The sequence below is a fragment of the Panthera uncia genome, chromosome D4 (genome assembly GCF_023721935.1).
Source record: "Panthera uncia isolate 11264 chromosome D4, Puncia_PCG_1.0, whole genome shotgun sequence".
Taxonomy (NCBI): Eukaryota; Metazoa; Chordata; class Mammalia; order Carnivora; family Felidae; genus Panthera; species Panthera uncia.
Window position 1 is genome coordinate 703529 of NC_064807.1, and position 24218 is coordinate 727746.

The 24218-nt window shown below is 51.4% G+C and overlaps 2 protein-coding genes across 4 annotated transcripts in view; one reads left to right on the forward strand and one right to left on the reverse strand.

The window, feature by feature from the left end:
- CENPP (centromere protein P) overlaps positions 1-19960 on the forward strand; it is a 228303-nt gene extending 208343 nt beyond the window's left edge. For 2 of the 3 annotated variants that reach the window (XM_049636719.1, XM_049636872.1), the window contains exons 6-8: positions 16418-16497; positions 17407-17498; positions 17807-18099. In XM_049636719.1, coding sequence (XP_049492676.1) covers positions 16418-16497; positions 17407-17498; positions 17807-17937 — 303 coding nt within the window. In that variant the 3' untranslated portion in view covers positions 17938-18099. Of the gene's footprint in view, positions 1-16417; positions 16498-17406; positions 17499-17806; positions 18100-19863 lie in introns of those variants that run through there. The other variant, XM_049636799.1, reaches the window with a different exon arrangement.
- Positions 18979-24218, reverse strand: part of IPPK (inositol-pentakisphosphate 2-kinase) — a 48792-nt gene continuing 43552 nt past the window's right edge. The window contains exons 12-13 of the mRNA XM_049635790.1: positions 22103-22182; positions 18979-20113 (exon numbers count right to left, since the gene is read on the reverse strand). Of these exons, the coding sequence (XP_049491747.1) occupies positions 19888-20113; positions 22103-22182 (306 nt within the window). The 3' untranslated portion in view covers positions 18979-19887. The remainder of the gene's footprint in view (positions 20114-22102; positions 22183-24218) is intronic.

A 24218-nucleotide genomic window follows, 5' to 3' on the forward strand; every position in this document is an offset into this window, starting at 1 on the left:
TTGAGCTTTTGTGTAAATGAGCCAAGAGGGAGTCAAGAGTAAAATCTCCATGTTTTCAGACTTTAAGCCTTTCCACACACATTGAAATACCAGGAGAGTGGGAATGTAATAAAAACATTCAGAACACACAGAAAAGTAATAAAAACTACGGTGCCTAAGACTTTCAGGGAAAAAAGTACCTGTTGAAAGATGTGCCCTTGTCTATCAGTCATGACCCAAGAAGAGGCTTACCGATAGTTCCCCAAAACAGTATTTCAGATACTTCCGCATCAAGAAGGGCTCCCCGCTTGTCATTTTGCTCCAGGAAGATCAGGGAAAACAAAATAGATTTTATGTTCTTGGTACCGAATCCTGATCTGTACACATTATTTCTTGCACTTATGGTCATTGCTCTTCAGCACAGATAGGACAGCCTGGGGGAGATGCGGAGAGACAGCAGTGATCAGGACGGCGACAGGGGTGTCCAGATGAAAAGGAACAAAGCATTCTCTACCCTGGTTGACAACAGCAGAGCCAAGGCTTCTCTGTCCATCTTCTCTGCTAGATCGTATGCTTCGTGGGCTCAGGGATGCTCTCTTCCATTTTTTAATTCCTGGTTGAAATATGTACATACAGACAAGGGCAGACACTGTAAATATACAGCTGGATAATTTTCCACCAACTTCTAGGGCCACCAGCTGGATGAGGAAGCAGGACATGAGCCACCCCCAGGCCCCCGCCCACCACAGAGCGTGGCAGGTCTGTCTTGCGGTCCCTCTGTCATGTGGATGAGCCACAGAGTATCCATCCGGGACTCTGTTCTTGGGCCTCTCCAGGTTCTGGCGATTGTAAGTGCTGCTGTGCACATCTTTTGGTGACACGTGTACCTGTTGAAGTCAGGTGGAACTGCCCGTCGGGGGGTAGACATGTGTTCAGTGTTAGGGGGTGTTGCCAAAGCGTTTGCCAAAATAACTGTGCCTACTTTGCACTCACCAGCAGCATGTGGGGGCCGCAGTCACACAGTGTGTTCAACACGGGTTTGCCATGTGTTTGCAGCCGTTTGGGTGTGTATGTTGTGATGTCGCATCATGGTTTCTGTTGCATTTCTGTGATGGCTCAGTCTTACTGTGCTCATCGGGATGCACCCAGCACTTAACAGAGTGGCTAGAGTTTCTATTAGGAGTCTTTGAACACAGGTGACAGAGGATAGGACAGAAACCCAACTCACATTGGCTCAGCCAAAAAGGAAAGCGGGGACGGGGGGGGGGGGGGGGGGGGGGTGGGGGGGCAGTATTTGTAGAGGCTGGAATAGCTCAGACAGTCCAGGAAAGGGTTAGGCCTCTGCCAGAACAGAACACCACCTCACACACAGCCCGGAAGAGGCTGCCCGCAGCCCTCTGGTCTCTCCTGTAGGAAAAGGCTCTGTCCACCTGTCTGTTGGTCCAGGGGCAGCCATGGGCCATTTGTGAGGGGCTGATGGTCCATGGTGACTTGAGCCGACCTTGTGAATGAGGCGGATCTGTTGCCCAAAGAGCGCTCACCAGGTCTGGCGGTCCACAACTGCGCCACGCAACAGACCCTCCACAGCCACCGTGAGTGCGTCAGACCAGGTTCGTCGCGTAGGAGAGGACGAACGTGAAGTGCTTTTGCTAAGGGCTCCTCGCAGAAAACAGAGCAATTTCAGGACAGCAAAGAAACTCCTCTGCCCTCATTTCCCCCGACTCGAGGTACTGCATGAAAATATGAGTCCTCATGAAATCCATTTTGCCAGTTTATGGGTGGTCAGAAGAGCAGTGACTGCGGGGAAGTGTTTTGAGTGTTTTTACCTCTTTCGGGTCTTACATCAAGCCCAGGCCAGCAGCAGGGGTGCTGGTGGGTTGGCAATGTGGCTTGTGGCCGGACAACAAGGTGTGTGTTACTCTAGGACCCAAGTGACAGGTGTGCATTCTCCCTTACGATTCTCTCAATGAAAAATGGGAGCCCCTTATTAAACTCAGCATAATACTTAAATCTGTACAAGGACATCCCACTTCTCCCTAATCTCAAATGTCATGTGGGATTAAGGCCTGAAACAGAAAAAGGACAATAAGTTAAAACTAAGGAAAACTGAATAAAATTTAGATGTTGGTTATAAAAGTGATGCACTGATATTAGTTCATGAATTTTGACAAATATACCACATCAGTGTTAGATATCAACAGTGGGAACTGTGGATCATCTTCCCAGTTTTTCTGTCAATCTAAAAGTGTTCTAAAGTATAAGGTTTTTTTGGTTTCTTTTGTTGTTTTTTTTTTAATTTGGGATGGGGACATCTGGGTGACTCAGTCAGTCACACATCCGACTCTTGACTTCAGCTCGGGTCATGATATCACGGTTCGTGAGTTCGAACCCCATGTTGGGTTCTGCACTGACAGGAGCCTGCTTGGGATTTTCTCTCTCTCCTCTCTCTCTGCCCCTCCCCTGCTCAGTCTCTCTCTCTCAAAATAAACAAACAAAAAAACACTTAAAATTGGGAGACGGGGTGCTTGGGTGACTCAGTCAGTTGAGCGTCCAACTTCAGCTCAGGTCATGATCTTGCTATTCATAGGTTCAAGCCCCACGTTGGGCTCTGTGCTGACAGCTCAGAGCCTGGAGGCTGCTTCGGATTCTGTGTCTCCCTCTGTCTCTCTCTGTCTCTCAAAAATAAATAAATGTAGGGGCGCCTGGGCGGCTCAGTTGGTTAAACCTTAGGCTCAGGTCATGATCTCACAGTTCGTGGGTTCGACCCCATGTTGGGCTCTATGCTGACAGCTCAGAGCCTGGAGCCTGCTTGGGATCTTGTGTCTCCCTCTCTTCTGCCCCTCCCCTGCTTGTGCACTCACTCGTGCTCTCTCTCTCTCCCTCTCTCTCTCTCTCAAAAATAAATACACATTTAAAAATGTAATAATAAAATTGGGGAGAGGGCCTTGGAAAGAGCCCCCCAGGAAGGGTCCCTGCAGCATAAGCTGCTCTGGTTTCCACGTGCATCTGTGCTGCCCTGCCTCCCCTCTGGTCAGCACTGAGCTGGACCAAAGGTCACCTGAAATCACCTTTGAAAAAGGTACTAGGGTCAGGAGGCCAGCTCCGCTTGGCTGCTTTCCTTTGGGCTCTAAGTCATTGGAGCAGCCTTTCATATCTCTGAGCCATGTTTTTCTTATTTTTCAAATGAGCATCATTTTAAACCCTGCCTCATAAAGGTGTCCTGTGATTCAGCACATAGAGACGAGGTAAAACTAGGACTGTTTTCACTGGGGCTTGTTTTCTTCTGCTGGTTTGTCTTGCCCAGTATTTATTTTGTTTTCTTTTTCCCTGACCATTAGCTCTTGATGTAATACAAAATTTCAACCATGTAAAACTTCATTTACATAAGTTATTCATGCTCTATTCTGTCCCCGAGATAGGAGGCTCTTCTGTTACTAAGGATCTATAAAACAGAAACCATTTAACATAGCACTCAAGTACAAGGTTGGACATTTATCAATAGCTTTAAATGTAAAATGTAATTTAAATATGTCACCCTGGGTGGCTCAGTCAGAAGCGTCTAACTTCTGCTCAGAGCATGATCTCACGATCCGTGAGTTCGAGCCCCCTGTTGGACTGTGTGCTGACAGCTCAGAGCCGGGAGCTGCTTCGGATTCTGTGTCTTCCACTCACTCCACCCCTCCCCTGTTCACACTCTGTCTCTCTCTCTCTCCAAAAAGAGACATTAAAAAAAATTTTTTTAATAAATAAATATGTCACCCTTAAATTCTATATATATCCAAACTATCGGTCACATTTAGGGGAAAATTGAAAGTAGTGTTTGGAAGATTAAAAACCACAGCCTTTACCGGGCACCTGCCCGGCCCCTGTGGAGTGGCCGCAGAGAGGACGCACGAGTGCCATGGAAGTGAACGGAACTGTGGGGTCCCATGAAAACCAGAAGTGGAGGCTCACGCCACGGAGGCAGCTGAGCCTTTGTCCTGCGTCCTTTGTCCTCACCCTGGCAGGGGCCTGAGACAGACAGGAACTGCCAGAAGTGGCCTGGAGAGAAAGAAGCAAGAGCAGCAAGGGCCCCATACAAGATTGGGACCCTTGACGGCTGGGGACTCAGATCAAGCCTTATTCTCGTGTGGCGCGCGTCGTGGAATGTATGGACGGACTAGGGGCACGTGTTCCCGGGAGACGTTTTTGTAGCTGCCATCAAAGACGTTGCCAGCATGGATCGCGTGACACGCAGATTACAATAACGCTTTCCTGTGTTTGGCAGCCGTATTTGAACTTAGAAGTATTGCAGGATACAAAGTTCACAAGCTCAGGTCCTGGAATCTGAGCCCCTGAGGTTTTGTAGCAGGTTCCTCACACACAGTCGTGACACCGTGGCGTTTCTTTCCAGGAAGCAACTTCACTCGTGCTGGCAACGCTCAGTTGGGTTCGAACCCAAAGAACTGAGCCCCGAACGCCATGTGGCATAGTTTTTTATATATTTTTTACTTCTTTGTCTCCCATATATGGTAACACGCAAACGTGCAGTCCGATTAAGTGGTCTCACATTACAAGGCCGTGAGGGTTGTTGTCACCTACGCATGTAGTCAGGTTGCCTTGAGGGTTTTTTTTTTCTTTCCTTAGGGAAGGGACCCTCCCACAGTTTGACTCCGTTATATAGTTTGTTGGTTTGAGCGAGTGTGATCTTTAGACCACTGCCCATTTCCTTTTCCTTTCCGTGCGTGTTCTACCGTGATGGTGGATCGCCGGCGTGAGGGAGGCGTGAGCTCACACATGTAGAGGGAGGGGGTGGGGCCTGCAGAGGGGAGGGTCTGTGAGGTGTTTATCTTTTTTTTTTTAATTTTATTTTTAACGTTTATTAATTTTTGAGACAGAGAGAGACAGAGAGACAGAGCATGAATGGGGGAGGGTCAGAGAGAGAGGGAGACACAGAATCCAAAACAGGCTCCAGGCTCTGAGCGGTCAGCACAGAGCCCGACGGGGGGCTCGAACGCACGGACCGCGAGATCATGACCTGAGCCAAAGTCGGACGCTTAACCAACTGAGCCACCCAGGCGCCCCATGCAAGGTGTTTATCTTAAGATAAACTTAAGACCTTAAACACTCGAAGTCTGTGATAGTTTAAATGAGACCATAATAGGGGCGCCTGGGTGGCTCAGTCGGTTAAGCGGCCGACTTCAGCTCAGGTCATGATCTCGTGGTCCGTGAGGGCTGTGAGTTCGAGCCCCGCGTCAGGCTCTGTCCTGACAGCTCAGAGCCTGGAGCCTGTTTCGGATTCTGTGTCTCCCTCTCTCTGACCCTCCCCTGTTCATGCTGTGTCTCTCTCTGTCTCAAAAATAAATAAATGTTTAAAAAAAATTTTTTTTTTTAATAAATAAATAAATAAATAAATGAGACCATAATAACTTTAAATTAAAACCAGTTTCAGTGTTTTGGACAGTATTACTTGGACATTTATGAAACATTGAGTTTAAACCTTAGTAATGATAAAATTGTCGGTGACTGGAAGATCACCTCATTATCTGCTTGTATTTCATGATTTTGCTCACATAATTACATATTAATACATACATGAAGAGGAAGTTGCAAAATTACCTCTGAAGAATTTCTAGCATTATTCTATTTATAGGTGTGTATTCAGCTTCTTTTTTTAAATTTGTAAATGTTTATCTTAATTTTTTAAATTTATATCCAAATTAGCATATAGTGCAACAGTCGTTTCAGGAGTAGATTCCTTAATGCCCCTTACGCATTTAGCCCATCCCCCCTCCCTTAACCCCTCCAGTAACCCTCTGTTTCTTCTCCATATTTAAGAGTCTCATTTTTTGTCTCCCTCCCTGTTTTTATATTATTTTTGCTTCCCTTCCCTTATGTTCATCTGTTCTATGTCTTAAGGTCCTCATATAAGTGAAGTCATATGTTATTTGTCTTTCTCTGACTAATTTCACTTAGCATAATACCCTCCAGTTCCATCCACATACTTGCAAATGGCAAGATTTCATTCTTTTTGATTGCCGAGTAATACTGCATTGTATGTATATATATATATATATACCACATTTTCTTTATCCATTCATCCCTCAATGGACATTTGGGCTCTTGCCATACTTTGGCTATTGTCGATAGTGCTGCTATAAACATGGGGGTGCATGTGTCCCTTCGATACAGCACACCTGTATCCCGTGGATAAATGCCTAGTAGTGCAATCCTGGGTCGTAGGGTAGTTCTATTTATATTTATCTATTATCTATTTATCTATTAGTTTTTTGAGGAACCTCCATACTATTTTCCAGAGTGGCTGCACCAGTTTGCATTCCCACCAACAATGCAAAAGAGATCCTCTTTCTCCGCATCCTCGCCAACATCTGTTGTTGCCTGAGTTGTTAATGTTAGCCATTCTGACAGGTATGAGGTGGTATCTCATTGTGGTCTTGATTTGTATTTCCCTGATGATGAGTGATGTTGAGCATTTTTTCATGTGTTGGTTGGCCATCTGTATGTTCCTTGGAGAAGTGTTTATTCATGTCTTTTGCCATTTCTTCACTGGATTATCGTTTCACTGGAGTATTGTTTTTTGAGTGTTGAGTTTGATAAGTTCTTTATAGATTTTGGATACTAACCCTTTATCTGGTATGTCGTTTGCAAATATCTTCTCCCATTCTGTTGGTTGCCTTTTAGTTTTGCTGATTGTTTCCTTCGCTGTGCAGAAGCTTTTTATTTTGATGAAGTCCCAATAGTTCATTTTGCTTTTGTTTCCCTTGCCTCTGGACACGTGTTGAGTAAGAAGTTGCTGCAGCCAAGATCAAAGAGGTTCGAGGATTTTGATGGCTTCCTGTCTTACATTTAGGTCTTTCATCCATTTTGAGTTTATTTTTCTGTATGATGTAAGAAAGTGGTCCAGGTTCATTCTTTTGCATGTCACTGTCCAGTTTTCCCAGCACCACTTGCTGAAGAGACTGTCTTTATTCCATTGGATATTCTTTCCTGCTTTGTCAAAGATTAGTTGGCCATACGTTTGTGCGTCCATTTCTGGGTTCTCTATTCTGTTCCATTGATCTGAGTGTCTGTTTTTGTGTCATGTATTCAGCTTCTTAATGACCATTTCTGACAATCTTATAAGAAGCCAGTTTGACTCACCTCTGTAATTATTAGCTGAGGAGGGAACAGAAATGCATCTCAGAGCATATGGTTTGAGCTCAAGATGCAGCCCCTCTCCCGCCGCACGGACGCTGTCTCATAACCGGGTCACGCTTCCTGCAGGCAGACAATGGCGCCTGTTTGTTGGCTGTGTTTACGATGACTTTCCGTCCTCACCCGGGGCGGCGGGGGGGGGGGGACGGGAGAATTGGGTCTCCCACATCCCTCTACTCCTCCCTTCAATTCCGTTTTTTAGACAAGGTGTTTACGGCCACATTTCATGCTGTCACCTTGCCTCCAGCCTCTGCTTGTTCCTGAAAGTGCTGCTTGCTGTGGAGCAGGGGTGAAGGTGGATGGTCTGTCCCCAGCCCCTCGAAGCTGATCTTGGAATCCCTGCAGCAGGGGTGGAACCATCTGGGGAGAAGCGCTCGTGGGCAGTGGAGAGGGGAGTGGTTGTGTGGAGGGGACATGATGTGTCACGGGGGAGCCACACTGTTGGTCTCACCCATGAGCGAGTGAACAGGTTCTGTTGGGATGAAGTCAGGACGGGGCCCCTGTGTCACAGGCCGACTCAGAACTTGGTGTCTCCCAGGACAGAAGCCACTGCCCAGGACCTAAGATTATACAAGCGTGAAGTAAAATTTAAATGTGTAATTATAAAGTAGGTAACTGAGGAGTTTCTTGAAGAGTTTTTTAGCTTAATACAATTAAAATGAAATATGAAAAAATGTTGCAAAAACTATGAGAAAGTAGAAAGAAACACGGTTATGGGAATTTGAAATTTCTCAGTTGGAAATTTCTTCCTTCAGGGTCTGAGACCCATTCGGTAACTTACACAGCAGCACAGAAATGACATTCACGAGTTGTGAGGGAGGCCTTGGGACAAGGACATGTTTGGGGAGAACAGAGTCAAAAGGAAGAGAACAAAGCACATTCGGGCTTGGGGCTCAGGAGGACATGCCCCAGGTGAGATGGAAGGCACGTGGGGGTGTGTCCTGTGGGGTGGAAAAGGCCCCCAAGGGCCCTTCTGAAACAGTCACGAGCCATCCAGGTAGGACTTGGGTGCTTTTTATATTGTCTGTTCTACTGGTCTCCCAGGGTCGCTTCCCAAGAAAACCACCATTGAAAGCGTGTGTGGTTCCGTCCAGACTCTGCCCTGGCTGCCCTTCTGGTTTTTGCTTCTCTGGGGGCCCCGGGTCAGGGCGACTGCGTTCCGGCCAGACGTTGTATGCACTGAGGTTTCAATTTCATATAGTTTTCACATGGCACAAGCTTTTGATACTTTCCTGACCATTTCCAAATGTGAAAACCATTTCGACCGCTGTGCAGACTCAGGCTGTGGAATCTGCAGCAGCTGCAGTCTACGCCACCGGGCCCGCTGCTCCCGCTCCCGGGCAGCTCAGGACCCTCCACGTGCACCTCGAGACTTCGTCTTCAAAATCTTTCGGGATGTGTTTCCAACATGGTGGGTCCCTGAGATCCCTGGTGCTTCCCGGGGCTCACATATCAAGACAAGGGCTGGGGAGCAGGCGGGGGCAGTGGGGACTCGGGACCAGAAAACACCCGCAGGCACACCCAGGCCCTGCCACTTAACTGTGCGTCCGCGGTCAGTGCTGCCACGATGGTCTGGCTTTCTCAGGTTTGGGAGCCTCTGCAGGCTGGGAATACAGGGTTTCTGGGTTTTTGACTAAAGCAGCATTTAGGACACATTTTTTCTGCCCTCCAGCTCCAGACAGGGATACACTCAGCATTTCCCAGTTATTTTCTTGGGTGGTTTTTGGTGTGGGGCCCCAGGAGCCTGCGTTAACCCACCCACGGGTCTGGTCTCTGCTCCCCACCCCAGCGAGCTGCTGCGCTCCCTGAATTTCACCCCCCACATCCTGGGTGTGGACGTGCACGGAGCTGGGTGGCCGTTTTGTCTCGTGTCCAGAGCCACACCCAGGAGAGCTGGGCAGTGCTGTTTACAAGAGAGGATCCAGTAACAGTTCATCTCCCCTCATGGCTTTCACTCCAGCAACATAAACAACAGTCTAGAAAACCTGCTTGTAGTAAAGTCGGTGTCATCAGACTTGGAAGTAGTCTTTCCTTCCCCTCTGCAATCAGCACAGTAGAGTGGGGCTCCTTTTTATCCAGCCTTGTAGCCTGGGGGCTTCATCAGGGGTCAGCCGATGGTGTCATGAGCGCTTGCAGAGAGAGTCTGCCGTCTCTTCTGGTGGCTGAGCTGAGCGGAAAGTCTCCTAATGGCACCTCCAGTCCACAGTGGGTCCTGTTACTCCAGACGGGGACGGATCTCTCCTCCACAGCTGTCCTAGAGCAGCCCTCTCTCCTCCAAGATCACCGTCCGACCCAGAGGACAGAGCCCCTGGCCAGCACGTGGCCCGGAAAACCCTCAGCGAGTGAATGAATGATGCACTGTTAGATTACTGAAAAATAATGCGATTCCTGCCCGTGTCTTCCCTCTCCAGCGAGGCGCCTTGTGCCCTCAGAGTAGGGGCAGCAGGCACTGCTGTGAGATGTGCTGATGCGGGAAAGGCACTGAGGTCGTGAAGAGGCCAGTGTGATCACCGCGAGGAGGGGAAAGGGAGGACCCTGGGGGAGCACCGAGGAGATCCCTCGCTAGTTTGTTTCTGGTGTGTTTGTGCAAGAGGATTCAAGGGGCCATGTCTGTGCACACCACTGCAGCCTGCCATCCTGAGGTCTTCACACTGGAGGCTCCAAAGCGTAGGGAAATGCTCGTTCCCATTGAGACTTCCTGCTGAGACAGAACGAATAAGGGAGGAGGGAGAACTCGTTCCTCTGGTGGAAAGCCACTAATGAACGTGGAAAGATATGGAGATGGTCGTTGGCAGTCCTCATGTGGCTGACTCAGCCCCTCGGCAGCCTCGGGGCCCAGGCTGGTGAGCAGACGTCCCACAAGGAGCTGGACAGGGGCCTGGTGTCTCCTGGGAAGACAACAGAGTGTCCACCCTGCTCCCAACGTGGCATCATGAGGAGGCACCAGCCCTGCCCGGGGCCGGTCCACAGCCCAAGAGGCCCACGCACTACAAACTGCCCGCACGCAGTGGGAGCCAGGACACCTGACACGCATCTGCTAGTCGGTAACGTGGGAGAGTGGCCCCACGTGGAGAAATGCCAAGTGTCACTGTAGAAGCACGAGGGACAGCAGGTGTCATGGTTGTGGCTGAGCTTGCGGGGGTGACAGAGGGTCCCGGAGCCCCCAGAACCAAGCCTGTGTGACATCTGTAATCACAGACAAAACGTGTGCGGCACCTGCACCCACGTCAGGCCCTTAGGACCTGGTATTTGTCAGGGTCCCTTTCACACGAGAGCCGACTGTTCCACGTGCAGATGTCGTAGGCGTTTCTGAGCCTTCTGACGTTCAGAACAATTGGGACACTTGCCTCCGAAAGTCTGCGTGCAAGCTGTGCCACAGGTACCCGGTGTGGTTCCCGCCAGCGGCCCTCTGAGCCACACAAGTCCCTCCCAGGACCCAGGAGATCAGCTGTCACAGAGCCCCCACCCACGCCCCCACCTAGAGCGGCAGTGGGTGGGCTCTCCTCCCAGCTCCTTGAGTTTGCGTGCTGTGTCAGAGGACAAAAATGCTTCCCCACGGAAGGGAAACAGTCCGTGGACTGGGGGAGTCCGGGGCCTCACACGCAGGGGGAGCTCTCGCCCTGAAGGAGACTTTTGCAGAATGCAAGAGGCCACACCACACCGAGACCAGGTGGGGGGCTGCTCTCCAGGACAGGATGAGCTCCGGGAGCGGAGCTGGAGGACCGGGGCTGGGGTGAGATGTTGCCAAGCGTGTGACCTGATGAAGGTGTGGATCTGTGCCGGGGGCCAGCCTCCGGGTTTTAAGTCCACACACCCCCTCACTGCCCTCTCCTGCCCATACCCTGCTTCTCCTGGCACCGAGGCCTCTGGAAGGGCCTGCCTGTGCCTTTGCCTTTGTCTCACTTCCCCCCCCCCCCCCGCCCCCCGCTTGGACTCTTCTTCACCCACCAGAATCTGGCACAGGGCCCACTGCCCCAGCCACCCCGACTCTGTCTCCTGGCCCTGCCCACCTCCCAGCTACACCTGCACCCTTCTCCACGTGACCACTGCTGCTTTTTGGGGCCTGGACAAGCCAGCTCGATCCTGTGTGGGCGGGCCCTGTGCTACCCCCCATCTTCCCATCATTCAGGTGTGAACCCAAGTGTCACCGGCTTTAGGAGGCCCCCTGACCGCCTGCCAGTCCCCCGCGACCACCCGCATCTCTCCACGGGGCTCACCCCTGGACCCCCACTTCTGGAACACCGTGTGGCACCGAGTAGGCCTTTACAGACAATACCCTTCACCTGAGGGGGCAAAGCTGCCAGGTCCCGAGAGTAGAGGAATGACCCTTGCAGAAAGAAGCTGGCACCGTTCTAGCCGTAGACTTGGCTGAGTTCTGATGGGTGCCTCTGCAGACCGTCCCCCATCCCCAGGCCCACCCCGCGACTCCTGCTCTGTTCTCTCCTTTTCTAGACTCATAAATAGGGCCTTCTGTGTCTGCCTTCTTTAACTCAGCATATTGCTTCTGAGGTTTGTCCGTGCTCGTGTGTGGATAGCACTGCTGCTGAGCGTTGTTCCGTTGTACAGACTGCGCGGGTGGTTTTGGCCTCCGCTACGGGGGAAACAGGCCTCATTTATGCGGTGAAAGGATCACTCGCTGTTTCCAGTCTGGGGCTCTGATTCTCTGGACATGTTTTCGTTTCTCGTGGGTAAATACTTAGAGGAGTGGGACTGCTGGATCACATGGTACATGTGTGTCTAACTCCTTAGGACGTCTCCAGACTTCGCTCCCCACCAGCAGTGGGTGATATTCTACTTGCTACACATCTCCACCAAAACTTGTGGTTAGTCTTTTTAAATTAACTGTTCTGGCGGGTGCGAGGTGTTGTCTCACTGTGGCTTTAATTTGCATTTTCCTAATGACTAGTGACGGTACCTTTCGCCTTCCACGTCTCTTTTTTGGTTAAGTATCTTTAAATCCTTTCACCGTTCTATAAATTAGGTTGTTTGTCTTCTCATTAATGAGTTGTAGGTGTTCTTTACATATAGTCTGAGGCTGGCCTTTTTAAGAGCGATAATTTCTAATTCTGACAAAGCCAACTTATCATTTACCCAATTTATTCTTCTTTTACAGATCCTTTTTCTTTTGTATCTGAGAAATCTTTGGCTAGCCAAGGACTACAGATATCTTCTATTTGGGGTGCCTGGGTGGCTCAGTCTGGTTAAGTGTCCAACTTTGGCTCAGGTCGTGATCTCAGGCTCTGTGCCGTCAGTGCAGAGCCTGCTTCTGATCCTCTTGTCTCCCCTTCTCTCCGCTCCTCCCTTGCTTATGTTTGCGTACTCTCTCTCAAACAACAACAAAAAAAGATTTTCTGTTTTTCGTAAGTTTTATAGTTTTAGCTATTGCATTTAGATCTCTGGTCTACTTTTGTGTAAGACATAAGCATGGGGGCTCATTTTTCTACTTGTGTACGTTCAGTTGTCCTGGCACCATCTCTTAAAAACTCTGGGATGCGTTTTGTCCCTCAGTGAAACCTCACTGGTCCAGGCTGTCATCAAAATACAAGATGTTATTAAAATGTGACTAGATCCAAGACCATTAAATGGAGAAGGAACAGTCTTTTCAACAATGATGCGGGGACAACTGGATATTCACAGGCAAAACAGTGAAGTTGGACCCCTGCCTCACAGCACATACAAACATTAACTCAAATGGATCAAAGGCCTAATTTTAAAAACTAAAAATCTAAAACTCTTAGAAATAAACGTAGGTGTAAATCTCTGTAACCTTGGGCTAAACAATGATTTCTTAGCTATAACACCAGAGCACAAGCAAAAAAAGAACAAAAATAAATAAATTGGACTTTATCAGAATTAAAAACTTCATGCAGGTTGACACCGTTAAGGAAGTAAAAAGACAATCCACAGAATGGGAAAAAATCCACGTATCTGATAAGTGATTTGTACGTAGACTACATAAAGAGCTATTATAACTCAATAATAAGAAAAACACCCTAGTTTAAAAAATAGGCAAAGGATCTGAACAGACATTTCTCCAAAGAAGGTATGCAAATGATCGATGATCAATGATCACTGTCCTTGGCCATGAGGAAATGCAAATCAAAACCAGTGACCTACCACCTCACACCCACCAGGAGGGTGAGAATGGTTTCTCAAGGGAGGGCGGGTGGTAACAAGTGTTGTCAGCAAGGAGATGGAGAAATCGGGACCCTCAGACACCGCAGGTGGGACCCTAAAAACGGTGCAGCCCCTGTGGAGAACAGTTGGGCAGCTCCACTCCTAGATACCTAGCCAAGAGGAACAAAAACATGTGCCACAAAAACCACACACCGGCGTTCACAGCAGCATTATTTCCAGTAGCCAAAAAGTGAAAAGCACCCACGTGCTCATTGGCAGATGAATGGATGACGACAATCGGTCCGTCCGTACGGCGGGGGTTATTCTGCAGTGTAAAGGAGTGATGAGTGCCACGTGGGCGGGCCTTGGAAACATCCTCCCTGAAAGACGCCAGTGACAAAAGACCACATCTTGAGTGACCCCATTTGTACGAGATATCTGGAGACAGTGTTGGCTTACCGCTGCACAGGGACTACTGAGGGGATGCAGGGGTGGTAGCTAAAGGTACAGAGTGTCTTTATGGGGTAACGAAGACGTTCTGAAGTTAGCGGTGATGTTGTAAAACCTTGGTAAAATACTAAAAGCCCCTGAATTATATACACTTTAAAGGAGTAAATGTTATGTGAATTTGTTACCAATTTAAAAAAATTGAATCAGCTAGACGATCTTTGGGGAAATATTAAAGTCAAGAAGAACTAACATACTCGTGGACCCTCAGGTATACTTAAACCCAGAACTCAAGGTTTTCCATTCGTGTAACTGGGAGGCAGGCAGGGGCGCCTTGGTCATTCCCCTTCCGCGCTGGGCTGGCATCACAGACATGTAATGAGAGGCTGGTTTTCTCTGAAGCTCTGTGAAAAATTCTGTTCCCTTTGGACCAGCAGCCTTTTCAACAGCAAAGCGAGTCTCAGGTGTGACAGGGTCTGAACCAAATTGCCAGCACGCCCCTGGCCACTGTTTCTGTACCACAAACCCCAGGCATGTGGCAAGCAGCTGAATAAACACCATTTTGAACCCCCTCCTGGGACGAGCTTGTGAAGGCCGACAGGCCCCATGTGTGCAGAGCTGTTCCCGGCCTTCCCAGACATCGTGAAAGCACAAACCTCGTCAGACACGAGACACTGTTGAAATGTGCCGACTCACATCTAGAGCTCGGCACATTTCATGACTTGTCTGTCTTCACCCCTGTCGGCGACACGGCCCGCCCCCCCGGGTCTCTGGGCACCAGCGGAGGCATGCAGGCTCTGCGCTCCGGGCCCCCTGCCCTGTCTCCTCTCCTGCGTGTGCTCGTGCCCAGAGTGTCTCAGGTCACCAGGCAAGTGCAAGAAGCTGATAAACCGGCCACGTTATTCCCTCTTGTACAAGGAAACTCTCCTCACAACCAGCAGAAGCTCTCCAGAAATCTGAACACCTGGCCTCTTCCTAATGTCAGCATGTCAGCTTTTTGCTTTTGAGAAGGCCTGGCCAGGTTGGGAGGTCAGCCACCCCGGGGGCCCCACGCTGGAGCAGGCCCGGCCTCGTGCTCACGTGCCCCTCAGCACCCCTCCTACAGCTGTTATTAATTCAGAAGAGCTTGAGGTTTAAAAAGCAACCAGCACTTTCCATTTAAAACACTTTGGTATACACTTTCTCAGAAACACAGTTTCACTGAAATTAGAAACTGTCTGTAAGCTTAAACCAGGCCCAGCCCAGCATTTGGTCAGAACAGCTTGGTGTCTGGACGTGTTCTTGCTCTGTCGGCATCTTTCCCACACGGGTCTGGGAGCAGTGGCCTCACTCCCTGGCAACAGGCTCGCTGGTATTGGGGCTGGTCCTTGAGAAGCTGTACCACGTCTTTGTCCCTACAAGACCTCCTTCTGTGGAGCTGACTTGGCAGAGTCCTGTCCTCTGAAATCCCGGGTTCTGCCACCCACACCACCAGCCCTGCCCCCAAGTGTCCCATGAGGCTCAGGGCTAGCCATGGTGGCTTGGTGTGGGACATGGCAGGGCTCCCTTCTGACCTCTCAGAGCTCAGAACCCAGAGCAGCCAGACACAGGTCCCGGGGGAGACCGACACCGAACTGGCTGGGAAAGCCCAGGGCTCCGTGCTATGCAGGAGCCGTCTGCCCATGACTCCGGGCACACGGATGTGCAAGAGCACTGAACAGTGAGCTTGACGATGGACGGAGTAGGAGCATCCACCATGGCAGGGGCCTCCATCTGATGGGCTTTTAGGGCCAGACACTAAAGCTGTAGGGCACAACACGGATCGTCAGGGCAGGCGTCACCTTGCTGAGTTGTGAGGGACACCCCAGAGCATGGCTGGCTGGCCTTTTCAAGCTACCCTGTTCGAGAGAACAGGACAGTTGGAGGGGCCACCCCTGAGCAGAGGGCCTAGGGAGGCAGCATAGCCAGAGCAGGCAAACTCGTGAAACTGGGATGAAGCTGTTCACCATCCTGCTAACACTGAGGGGTTGATGGTGTAGGCACATGGGGGCCTCGTGGCAATGGAAAGATCTAGAATAGGCGCCAGTGAGCAGAGAAGGCAGGAGTACGGTGGCCATGATGCCACAGGCCAGGTCTGAGGACCCAGAGGGGGTCTCGGAGGACCAGCCAAGAGGGTTCCCGACTGCACGTGGACAGAACTCAAACTGCAGCCAGCAGGAGACGAGAGCAGAGCAGATACATACAGTCAGAGCATGTGGGAGACACAAAAAGGAAAGGAGGAAGTCTCGTCTCGTCTTGGTTCAGGGTCTGGTGCACGTGTCCCCTCAGGCAGCCAGGAACCGGTTAGAACAACGATGAGGAACCCAGGGTCCTTGGCGTTAAGGTGTCCAGCTTGGCAGGTCACGCACGTGCCGGCTCCGTCTGGTCATTCTCCCCTGGTCCTTCCTCACGTGTGCTCTGTTCCAGAGCAGTCACGGGCTCCTGTTCCGCACGAGGAGGACATAACCATCTGCACCCTGACACGTGTAAAGCAGGGCTGCAGGTTTTTGTGGACTCCTTCGGCCCCCTGGTCTCTCGGCCATAGCATCGCGAGGCCACGTGCTGGATTGGTCATGGTGCACCTGCAACTCTAGAGACTTTTACTCGGGCTCCTCGCTCCTGTTCAGTCACCTGACTTCTCTAACCACTTGCTGTCCTGCAGGAGAAGTACTCAGAAGCTGTGCGCCTCCCGGAGGGGGCCGCCTCCAGCTGCATGGTGGTCCAGAGCCCCCGCCAGCCCGGGTAAGTGCAGACGCCCTCCAGGCCCAGCCTCCCCAGTACCCAGCCACTTGCTTCCTGTGAAACGCGAGGATTACGAGTAAGAGGAAACAAGTGTGAACTGCGTAACAGACCTCTCACTATGTCTGTGGGGTCATGTTGGGTGTGCAGCCAGGGGCAGCGGACCAGGAGGGGAGGCCGGGAGGCCACGGGTGCTGGGTGAGGGAGGACTCCTCTGGGCCCTGTGTGTGCATGCGGGGAGCCCCCTGCACGCCACGTGCCTTCACGGCCTGTGTAGGAGCGCCCCGAGGGGTTTTGTTTTCAAGCTTAAAACGATGTCCTAATTACGTAGGTTTCTCAGACTTGCCTCTCGACCTTTCCAAAATTGGCTTCTGGTGATGCGTGTAGCTGCAGGCAGTTCATTCCTTTTCGGTGGTTCTGTTCCATTAGGCGAACGCTGTCTTTCTGCCTTCTTTGGGTTGTGCGCATTTGGGTGACCCGTCCTTTTCTACTATGTCTGACGCTCCTTTCGTGTCCCCAGACACCCGAGTACACAGGCTTCTGTACCTGGAAGTGAAATGCCCGGGTCTTAGGGTAGAGTCAGCTTTCCGTCCCTGCTGACACGTTTCAAAGTACTTTATCTGTTTGTGTTCTGCACAGGTGGGTTTTTAGTTCCTGTGGGATGCCTGTGGGTCCCTCACGTGGCCACACCACCAGCACGTCGTGGGTACACAACAGCACCTTGCTGGGTCTGGGGTACATGTCCCTCTTCGCTAAGCATGTCGGACACGTCTCCCCGGCCAGACCTGATGTGTGCCACGGGCAGACGTGTCCGGGGTCACATCCTCGGGGAGGGTGGCAGGTGCCGCGTGCAGTTCACGCTTCCCACCAGGTTTCGGGAACCGCTTGGCGACAGATCTTAACCTCTTTCAGGTTTGAGCTCGTAATCATTTGGAGGATACAAATAGATGACGAAGGGAAGGTTTTGCCAAAGCTGGATCTTCTCACCAAAGTGCCACAGCAAGGTAGGGCCCAGGTGGTGTTCTGGTGACTTACTGTGCCCAACAGTCTCCTGCTTACGTCCTCTGGCTTTACATGGCCAGAATCAAAAGTTTTTTGTTATCAGTTAAAAAAATGTTTTCAGCGGTAATCACTCGAAAAGCACACGTGAGGGGGCACTGTTCCCCCAAGGCCCTCTGTTCTGTCCCCACCTGTGCCACGCAGGTCGGTGCCTCGTGCACAGTCACGACCCTCGTCGCCCCGTTCGGTGCCCCCGGTCGGGAAGGCGGGTGCGTCTGGATGAAGCTGCTCAGCCGGCCCGTTCTCTTCGCAGCCCTGGAGCTGGACAAGAACCGAGTCCTGGAAACTGCTCCCCTCGGCTTCCGGGCCCTGCTGGGCGTGCTGGGCATTGAAGCCACTCTAGAGAGCCTGATTAAGTCGCTCTGCGTGGGGGAAAACCACTAGTTCCTGGCAAACATGCAGGTGTGTGATTTTATTCGACGTAAACAGTTGCCGTTTCCCACACAGAAGCCACGCCTTTAGGACACATGGTCTGTGCAGTTACGCCCATCGTAAACACGCTGTCTGTCGGGACGGGGAAAAATAAACACGGCTATTTGAATAGAAGATCCAGCAGGTACAGTGTACTTGAAAAAATAAGCTTAACCTTTGAGACCGTGCAGGAGTGAGTGTCCCTCTTCGGATTCAGAGAGCATCTGGTCCTGCTCTCGCCAAGGCTGAGGGTGGAGGCGTCCTGGAGGTCAGCCCAGCCCCTGCAGTCCCGAGGGCCCCACCTGACACCTAGGGTGACGCACCGCCCTCCTCCCCCTCCCGCCTGGAGAGCAGCACTCACACGTACAAAGTGGTCAGCCTCCAAAGTGTCTTTTCATCTCATCCTGTGTTTTCACACGAGGCTCCACACAGGACCCCCACCCCCACCCCCACCCCCGTCGCCTCAGGGCGGCACTGGCCTTGGGGGCCATTGACGATGTTCGAATCGGTGGAGACCCTGCTTGAAGCCAAGTCAGGGGAGGGGCCGCACCGGACGGTGAGGTGGACACCGCCTGGCAGGGCCTCATCGGTCTCTTTCCCTGGGCGGATGCCGGCCCTTTTGGCCAGGACTGGCCCCAGAGGCTGCCCGGCCCACTCCTCGCAGAGCCAGGGTCCTCTGCACACCGTGATGAGACCTCGGGCCAGACCACCACCACAGATGCTTCCCTCCACACAACCCTCGCCCCCCCAACATGCTCATGAGGGTGAGACACATGCTCCTTGAGCATCTTTTTTCAACCTCCGAGGGTGGAGGAAGTCAGTGTTCGGACAAAGCTGAGTAAATTCTAGAAGAGCTTGCTTGATTCAAACAACTGTAATTCTCAAGTTATCACAAAATTCCCCACGAAAGTTTACAATCAGCAAAATATTCTTATTTTCCACGTAGCATTTTCATACAATTCCATGGTTTCGCTATTATAATCTTATGTTACAATAAGCCTTCATTAGTCCCTCAAAACAGTGATATAAATAATCTGTACAACCTACCAGAGAATAAAAAACTGAAGCCAAGATTCCTGACAGTTTTCATAGCAGCCGGGCACACCTGCAGGGGGCGACCCTGATGAGAACCTCTTGGTGCCAGCCAGGAGGGGCTCGTCTCACGGGAGCAAGGGCCCCGAACACCCAGCATGCGCGGCGCACGGCCGCCTGGACACCCGCCCCGGGCAGCAGCTCTCTCCCAGCACCACAGCAGCACCTGCCCGCAGGAAGGAATGCCCGGTGTCCCCTACGGTTCAGATCAGATCGTTTAGCTAAAAACGGCCAGCGCTCGTTTGAGTGGTATCCACCCCCTGACCTGAGTCCTGTGCTCCCCGCTGACCCTGTGCAGAGCAGGGTGTGTGGCCCCTCCACAGAGACCCCGAGTCCACACAGCCCAGGGCCCACATCCATGCCAGCCACCCCCACTCTGCAGCAGGGAGCCCGCTAAGCCTGCGCTACCTGGTGGCTCGCACGGAAGAAGGGACCACGTAACTCAGCTGGGAAAGTTCCAGTAGTATCCATGTTTTCTTTCAAGTCCAAACTGTAAGACGTACGCGACAATTCAAGTTTTCTATGTTAGAGTCTGGTGGTAGGAGATCCAAACCTCGGGTCTTGAGGCTCTCGTGCCAGAGGTTAGACGCGAACCCCGGGTGGAAGGTGTGGGGCCACAGCACGCAATGGGGCACACGTCCGACACATCTCGTCCTGGACAGCGTGGGTGGTGATCGTGCATTCCGGGTCACCCAGACGCAGTCCCCACCTGGACGGGGGTTAAAAAGCGAAAACATTCACAGCCAAAAGTCACCCAACACGACAAAAAGTAGTTCTACCATTTGACCTTCACATTCTGTGTTCAAGTTTCAGGGACACCACAGGAGGCGGTTAGACCTTGTGCAGAACTAACGTGCAGTCCTCACTTTCCTTGAACCTGGCTGACATCACGGCCGCGTCTTTGGCATGTACAGTCTTTGAGTAGTAGTTGACGATCTTCCCATCCAGTTTATACTGGTGTGGAATGCTCTCATAGGGCTTGAGGTCGAGGTCCAGCACAGACACAGAGAAGGCAAACCTGGATCTCGATGAAGTGACGACAGGCCTCTGCTCAGAGCTGGAAGTGAAAGAGCAGCTTGAGGACCCACGAACCCCAAATCCTCACGCTGTTCACAGCGCGCACCCCGCTCTGGGCGTCCCCACGCACTCCGTGTATGCCCGCGGATGGGTGTTCCCAAGCCCTGGTGGTGGAGCCGATGCCGGAAAGGGAAGGTTAACAAGGAGCCACGTGTTCCCAACCTGAAGGAAAGCGGAAAGGAGACCTGACCTTTCCTCAACCAGACAGAGAAGACGCTGACAGCAGACTTCCCCTTCATTCGTCTCAGGTCCCGAACTCGCGGTTCATGGGTTAGAGCCCCATGTCATGCTCTGCGCTAACAGCGCGGACCCTGCTTCAGATTCTGTCTCCCTCTCTCTCTGCCCCTGCCCTGCTCGCACACACTTTGTCTCAAAATAAACTTAAAAAAAAAAAAACAAAAAACACTTTGAGGCTAATTCTGAACTTTGTACTAAGATTGCTGTGTGCCCATCCCACTCAGCTCTGAGTGCTTGGTATTGTCTTGCCTCCACAAATGACTGGTTAAATGTATTCTATGAGCTCAGTTTAGCCCTATAAAACTACTCAGGAGTCCTAGTTTCTCTGATACTTAACCACTCTTCTAGATTTGAAATCATCCCAAACATTAACACAAATTTCAGAAGGTCCTGCCCAAGAGGGGAAGACCGATGGACACACTCCCGATCGGATGAAACTAATCAAGGCAAGACTCCCACTTAACTCCTGTACCGAAACACTCTTCCAGGGAAATCGACCCCCTGGCTCAGCTACCGGGGTCTCAGCTACCCCCTCCCAAAGGGCAGTCAAGGTCTTGCTTCCGAGGCCTGAGTTCTAGGCAGCAGGGCTGGGACAGCGCATCTCCAGCCTCCAGCAGGTCACTCACGGCACCCGACAGACAAGGTGATGCACGCGAAGACGGGCATCTCTCCGTGCACGGGGTGGTGGGCGCACAGCCAGAGGCAGCTCCTGCACAAAGTCTGACTGTGTGCCCACCGCACACTCCCAGGAGCACCGGGCACAGCCCCAAAGCCGAAACGCTTCTGCGCGGCTCCACAGGGCTCCCGGGACGTGCACTGTGCCCCATCTGTGTCCGTCAGGCAGCTGGTGAAGTGCGCCAGGGCCCAGGCCGGCCAGCCCACCCTGCACACTCCTGCACGGTCAGGAAGGGCAGTGGGTGACAGCCACATGGTTCTGTCCTCTACCACCACCAGCTCCATCCAGTGAATGGGCACTGCAGTTCCTCCAGGGGTCACAGGGGTCCTCGACTAAACAGAACAGCCTTGTTGTTTTTCAGTTATGCCTTACAGACATCCCTCGGTGTTTCCTATCAGTTCTGTGCCTGCCAGGGAGCAGCAGCCCTGGGAATGTTTAGTTCAACAGCGCCAGAAAAATGAGTGGCTGGCGGCCAACGATAAGGTCATCTTGACCCAGGAACACGTGTCAGAAGGACGTGGGGCCATTCCACAAACGCCGTGTCCACGTGGGGTTTGGCATCGGAGGATCAATGCTGAAGATGCCATCTAATTAGCAAGAGAAGATTATCAGGTTCATCCTGAATTCAAAAAAAAAAAAAAAAAAAAACGGCAAGGGAGGGTGCCGGACAGTCACGTCCAGGGACACGCTGTTCTTACAGGCTCGGGAAGGGCCGAGAAGGCCAGCACATCAAGAGCTGGCCAGGGCGAGGAACGAGACCTAGGGGGACCTCAGTGGGCACTTGGGGCGCTTTGAGAGAAAGGAATGTGTACCACGGTCCAAGCTGCTTCTAAATCCTTGGAGTGTATCCTTAGAAACTCATGATAATCTTTAATAAGACAGTCTTTTTAAGTTTTTCTAAGTGTCTTTCCAGCTGTGCCCCAAGCTCTTAGAGCACAGGCAGGAGCCAGCAAGCCGTGGTGAGTCACTAAGGTGTCAACTAGGGGACAGGACTGTGTCGGCCAACGTGGCTCTGCCAGGACCCCGCGCACACAGGACGCGCAGCAGGCGGCTCACCTGGCATCCTGCAGACAGGGGGAAAGCGCGATCATGACGGAGCAGTCCTTTGCGGTCATGGCCACCCGGTACTGCTGCACCTGTGGGGACGGAGAGGTGAGCTCCAGGCCCGGGAGGATCCTCGGCCAGCCCTGCCCGCCGGCACCGCTCTGCAGGTGGCACGCGGACCCGCCACGGAAGCACAAGCGTGGACCACACTGATGACGCTGAGGAGACGTCCCCCGCGAATGACACTGGGGACGGAGGGCCGCCGGGCTGCGAGTGACCCACAGCAGGCATGCCACTGTCCCAGCCTGCAGATGAGGAAACTCCCCCACGATGGCATCGTGGCTCTAAACATCAGGCTTGAACACGTGCCCCCAGCAGCCCGCGATCTCGTCCACCGGACCTGCCAGCTCCACACGGCGTGCCGTGCGGGACCTGACGCGTGAGCCCGTGTCAGCCCAAGTGCATGTCAGACACACGGGGAGGCTCTGAACTGGGCCCGTGTAGACTCTGGGCGTTTTCCCACTTTCTTTCAAGTTTCATGTTACCATGTGAATTTCTCTCACTTTTACAAAAGTAAACTAGTTACAAAAAAGGAAGTGGTCCTTCCAGGTTGTCACAGGCCTCAACATCACGCGCTGACAGAGGACAGGCTCGCCTCCCCTGTAGGCCTTCCCTCTGCATCCCACACTAGGAGGACCGCCCTGGAAGACATCGGGTTCCCACCTTCCCTGTGCGCGACCTAGCGGCACACCTCAGGCCTGCTGGCAGCTCCTTCTGGGCTTGCAAAACCTCTTCTACACTCGGCTCATTTGGCTAAGAAATCAGGCATCTCACAAAATACACAAAAGATTCAATCCAAAAGAATTAAAGGGATAAACATTTTTTTAAATGTATAAAATATCTGCGTCTTCATCATAAGACAAGCCACAAAAGATTGGTAGATTTGAATACCCAAAGATGAAAAGCGTCCATAGGACACCGTCCTAACACCAATGTGAAAGAGACCAGCCATGGTCACAGATGATCAACACCAAAGTATAAAGTGCTAGATTCATATAGAAAAGGAAACTTCCCAAAGATGTGGATCCAATAAACCGAGAAAAGAAAGAAAATAGTCAATAAATACATGAAAAGATGCCCAACCTCACTACTAATCAAGGAAATGCAAATTATAGTAAACATTCTTTATACATCAGATGCACAAAACACATATAATCAGACACAAAATGGAAGGGCCAGACTCTCACTTCGAACAACGCCAGACTGTGGAATACAGGGCCAGCCCGACCACTGAGGTCAGCCAGAGGAAGCTGGAAAAAACACTGAAAGCATCCGCTGAAAGGCAGCGTGAATGGAATCAGGGAGAGTAGCTGCACCAGCAAAAGATAGACATCTGGGTCCTTTTCGCCCCGACACAGGGTTGACAATTCCGGAGGGTCGGCCAAGAGGTACTTTCATCAACCCGCAGGGCTCTGAGGACAGGGACCATGACAAACCCCGTCTTCTGTTAGCACCCAATGCCACACCTTCAGGCCAAGGAAGCCACGGGTTGGCAGCCCTCCGAGACCCGCAGCCCTGCTTCAAAGACCTCTGTCACCAAAACTAGGGCCAGGCGACCCCAACTTGCTAGGGCTTCCCTGGCTCCCAGCAGAAGCAAACCCAAGATCCTTCCTGGAAGAAAACACCATCTTAGGCCTTGCATTATTTCTAAATGATTGTCAAATACAGTTACCGACACACAAGTTAAAATATCTAGGCACAACTCACGATAACATAAGTGAAAACCTGCAAAAAAAACCCCAGGCCAGCAGAGATGCACGCGGACTCCCGGCTACTGCAGGAATCAGATAGACGTGCTACTCTGCTCAAAAAATAAAAGACAAAGTCAAGAATTTGAGAGCTGGAGACTACAAACGTAAACCATATGTAAATTCTAGAACTGAAAAAATAGAAAAATCAATACTAAAAGTTCAACAGATAATTTTAACAGACGAGAAGAAACTCAAGAGACTTGCTAAACTAGAAGATGTCCCCAAAAATATCCAGAATGACGCATGGAAAAAGTAGAACAACTGGAAAATAACAAAGAAATGGGTACAAATCAAATTTGTAGACATTGAGGCCAAAT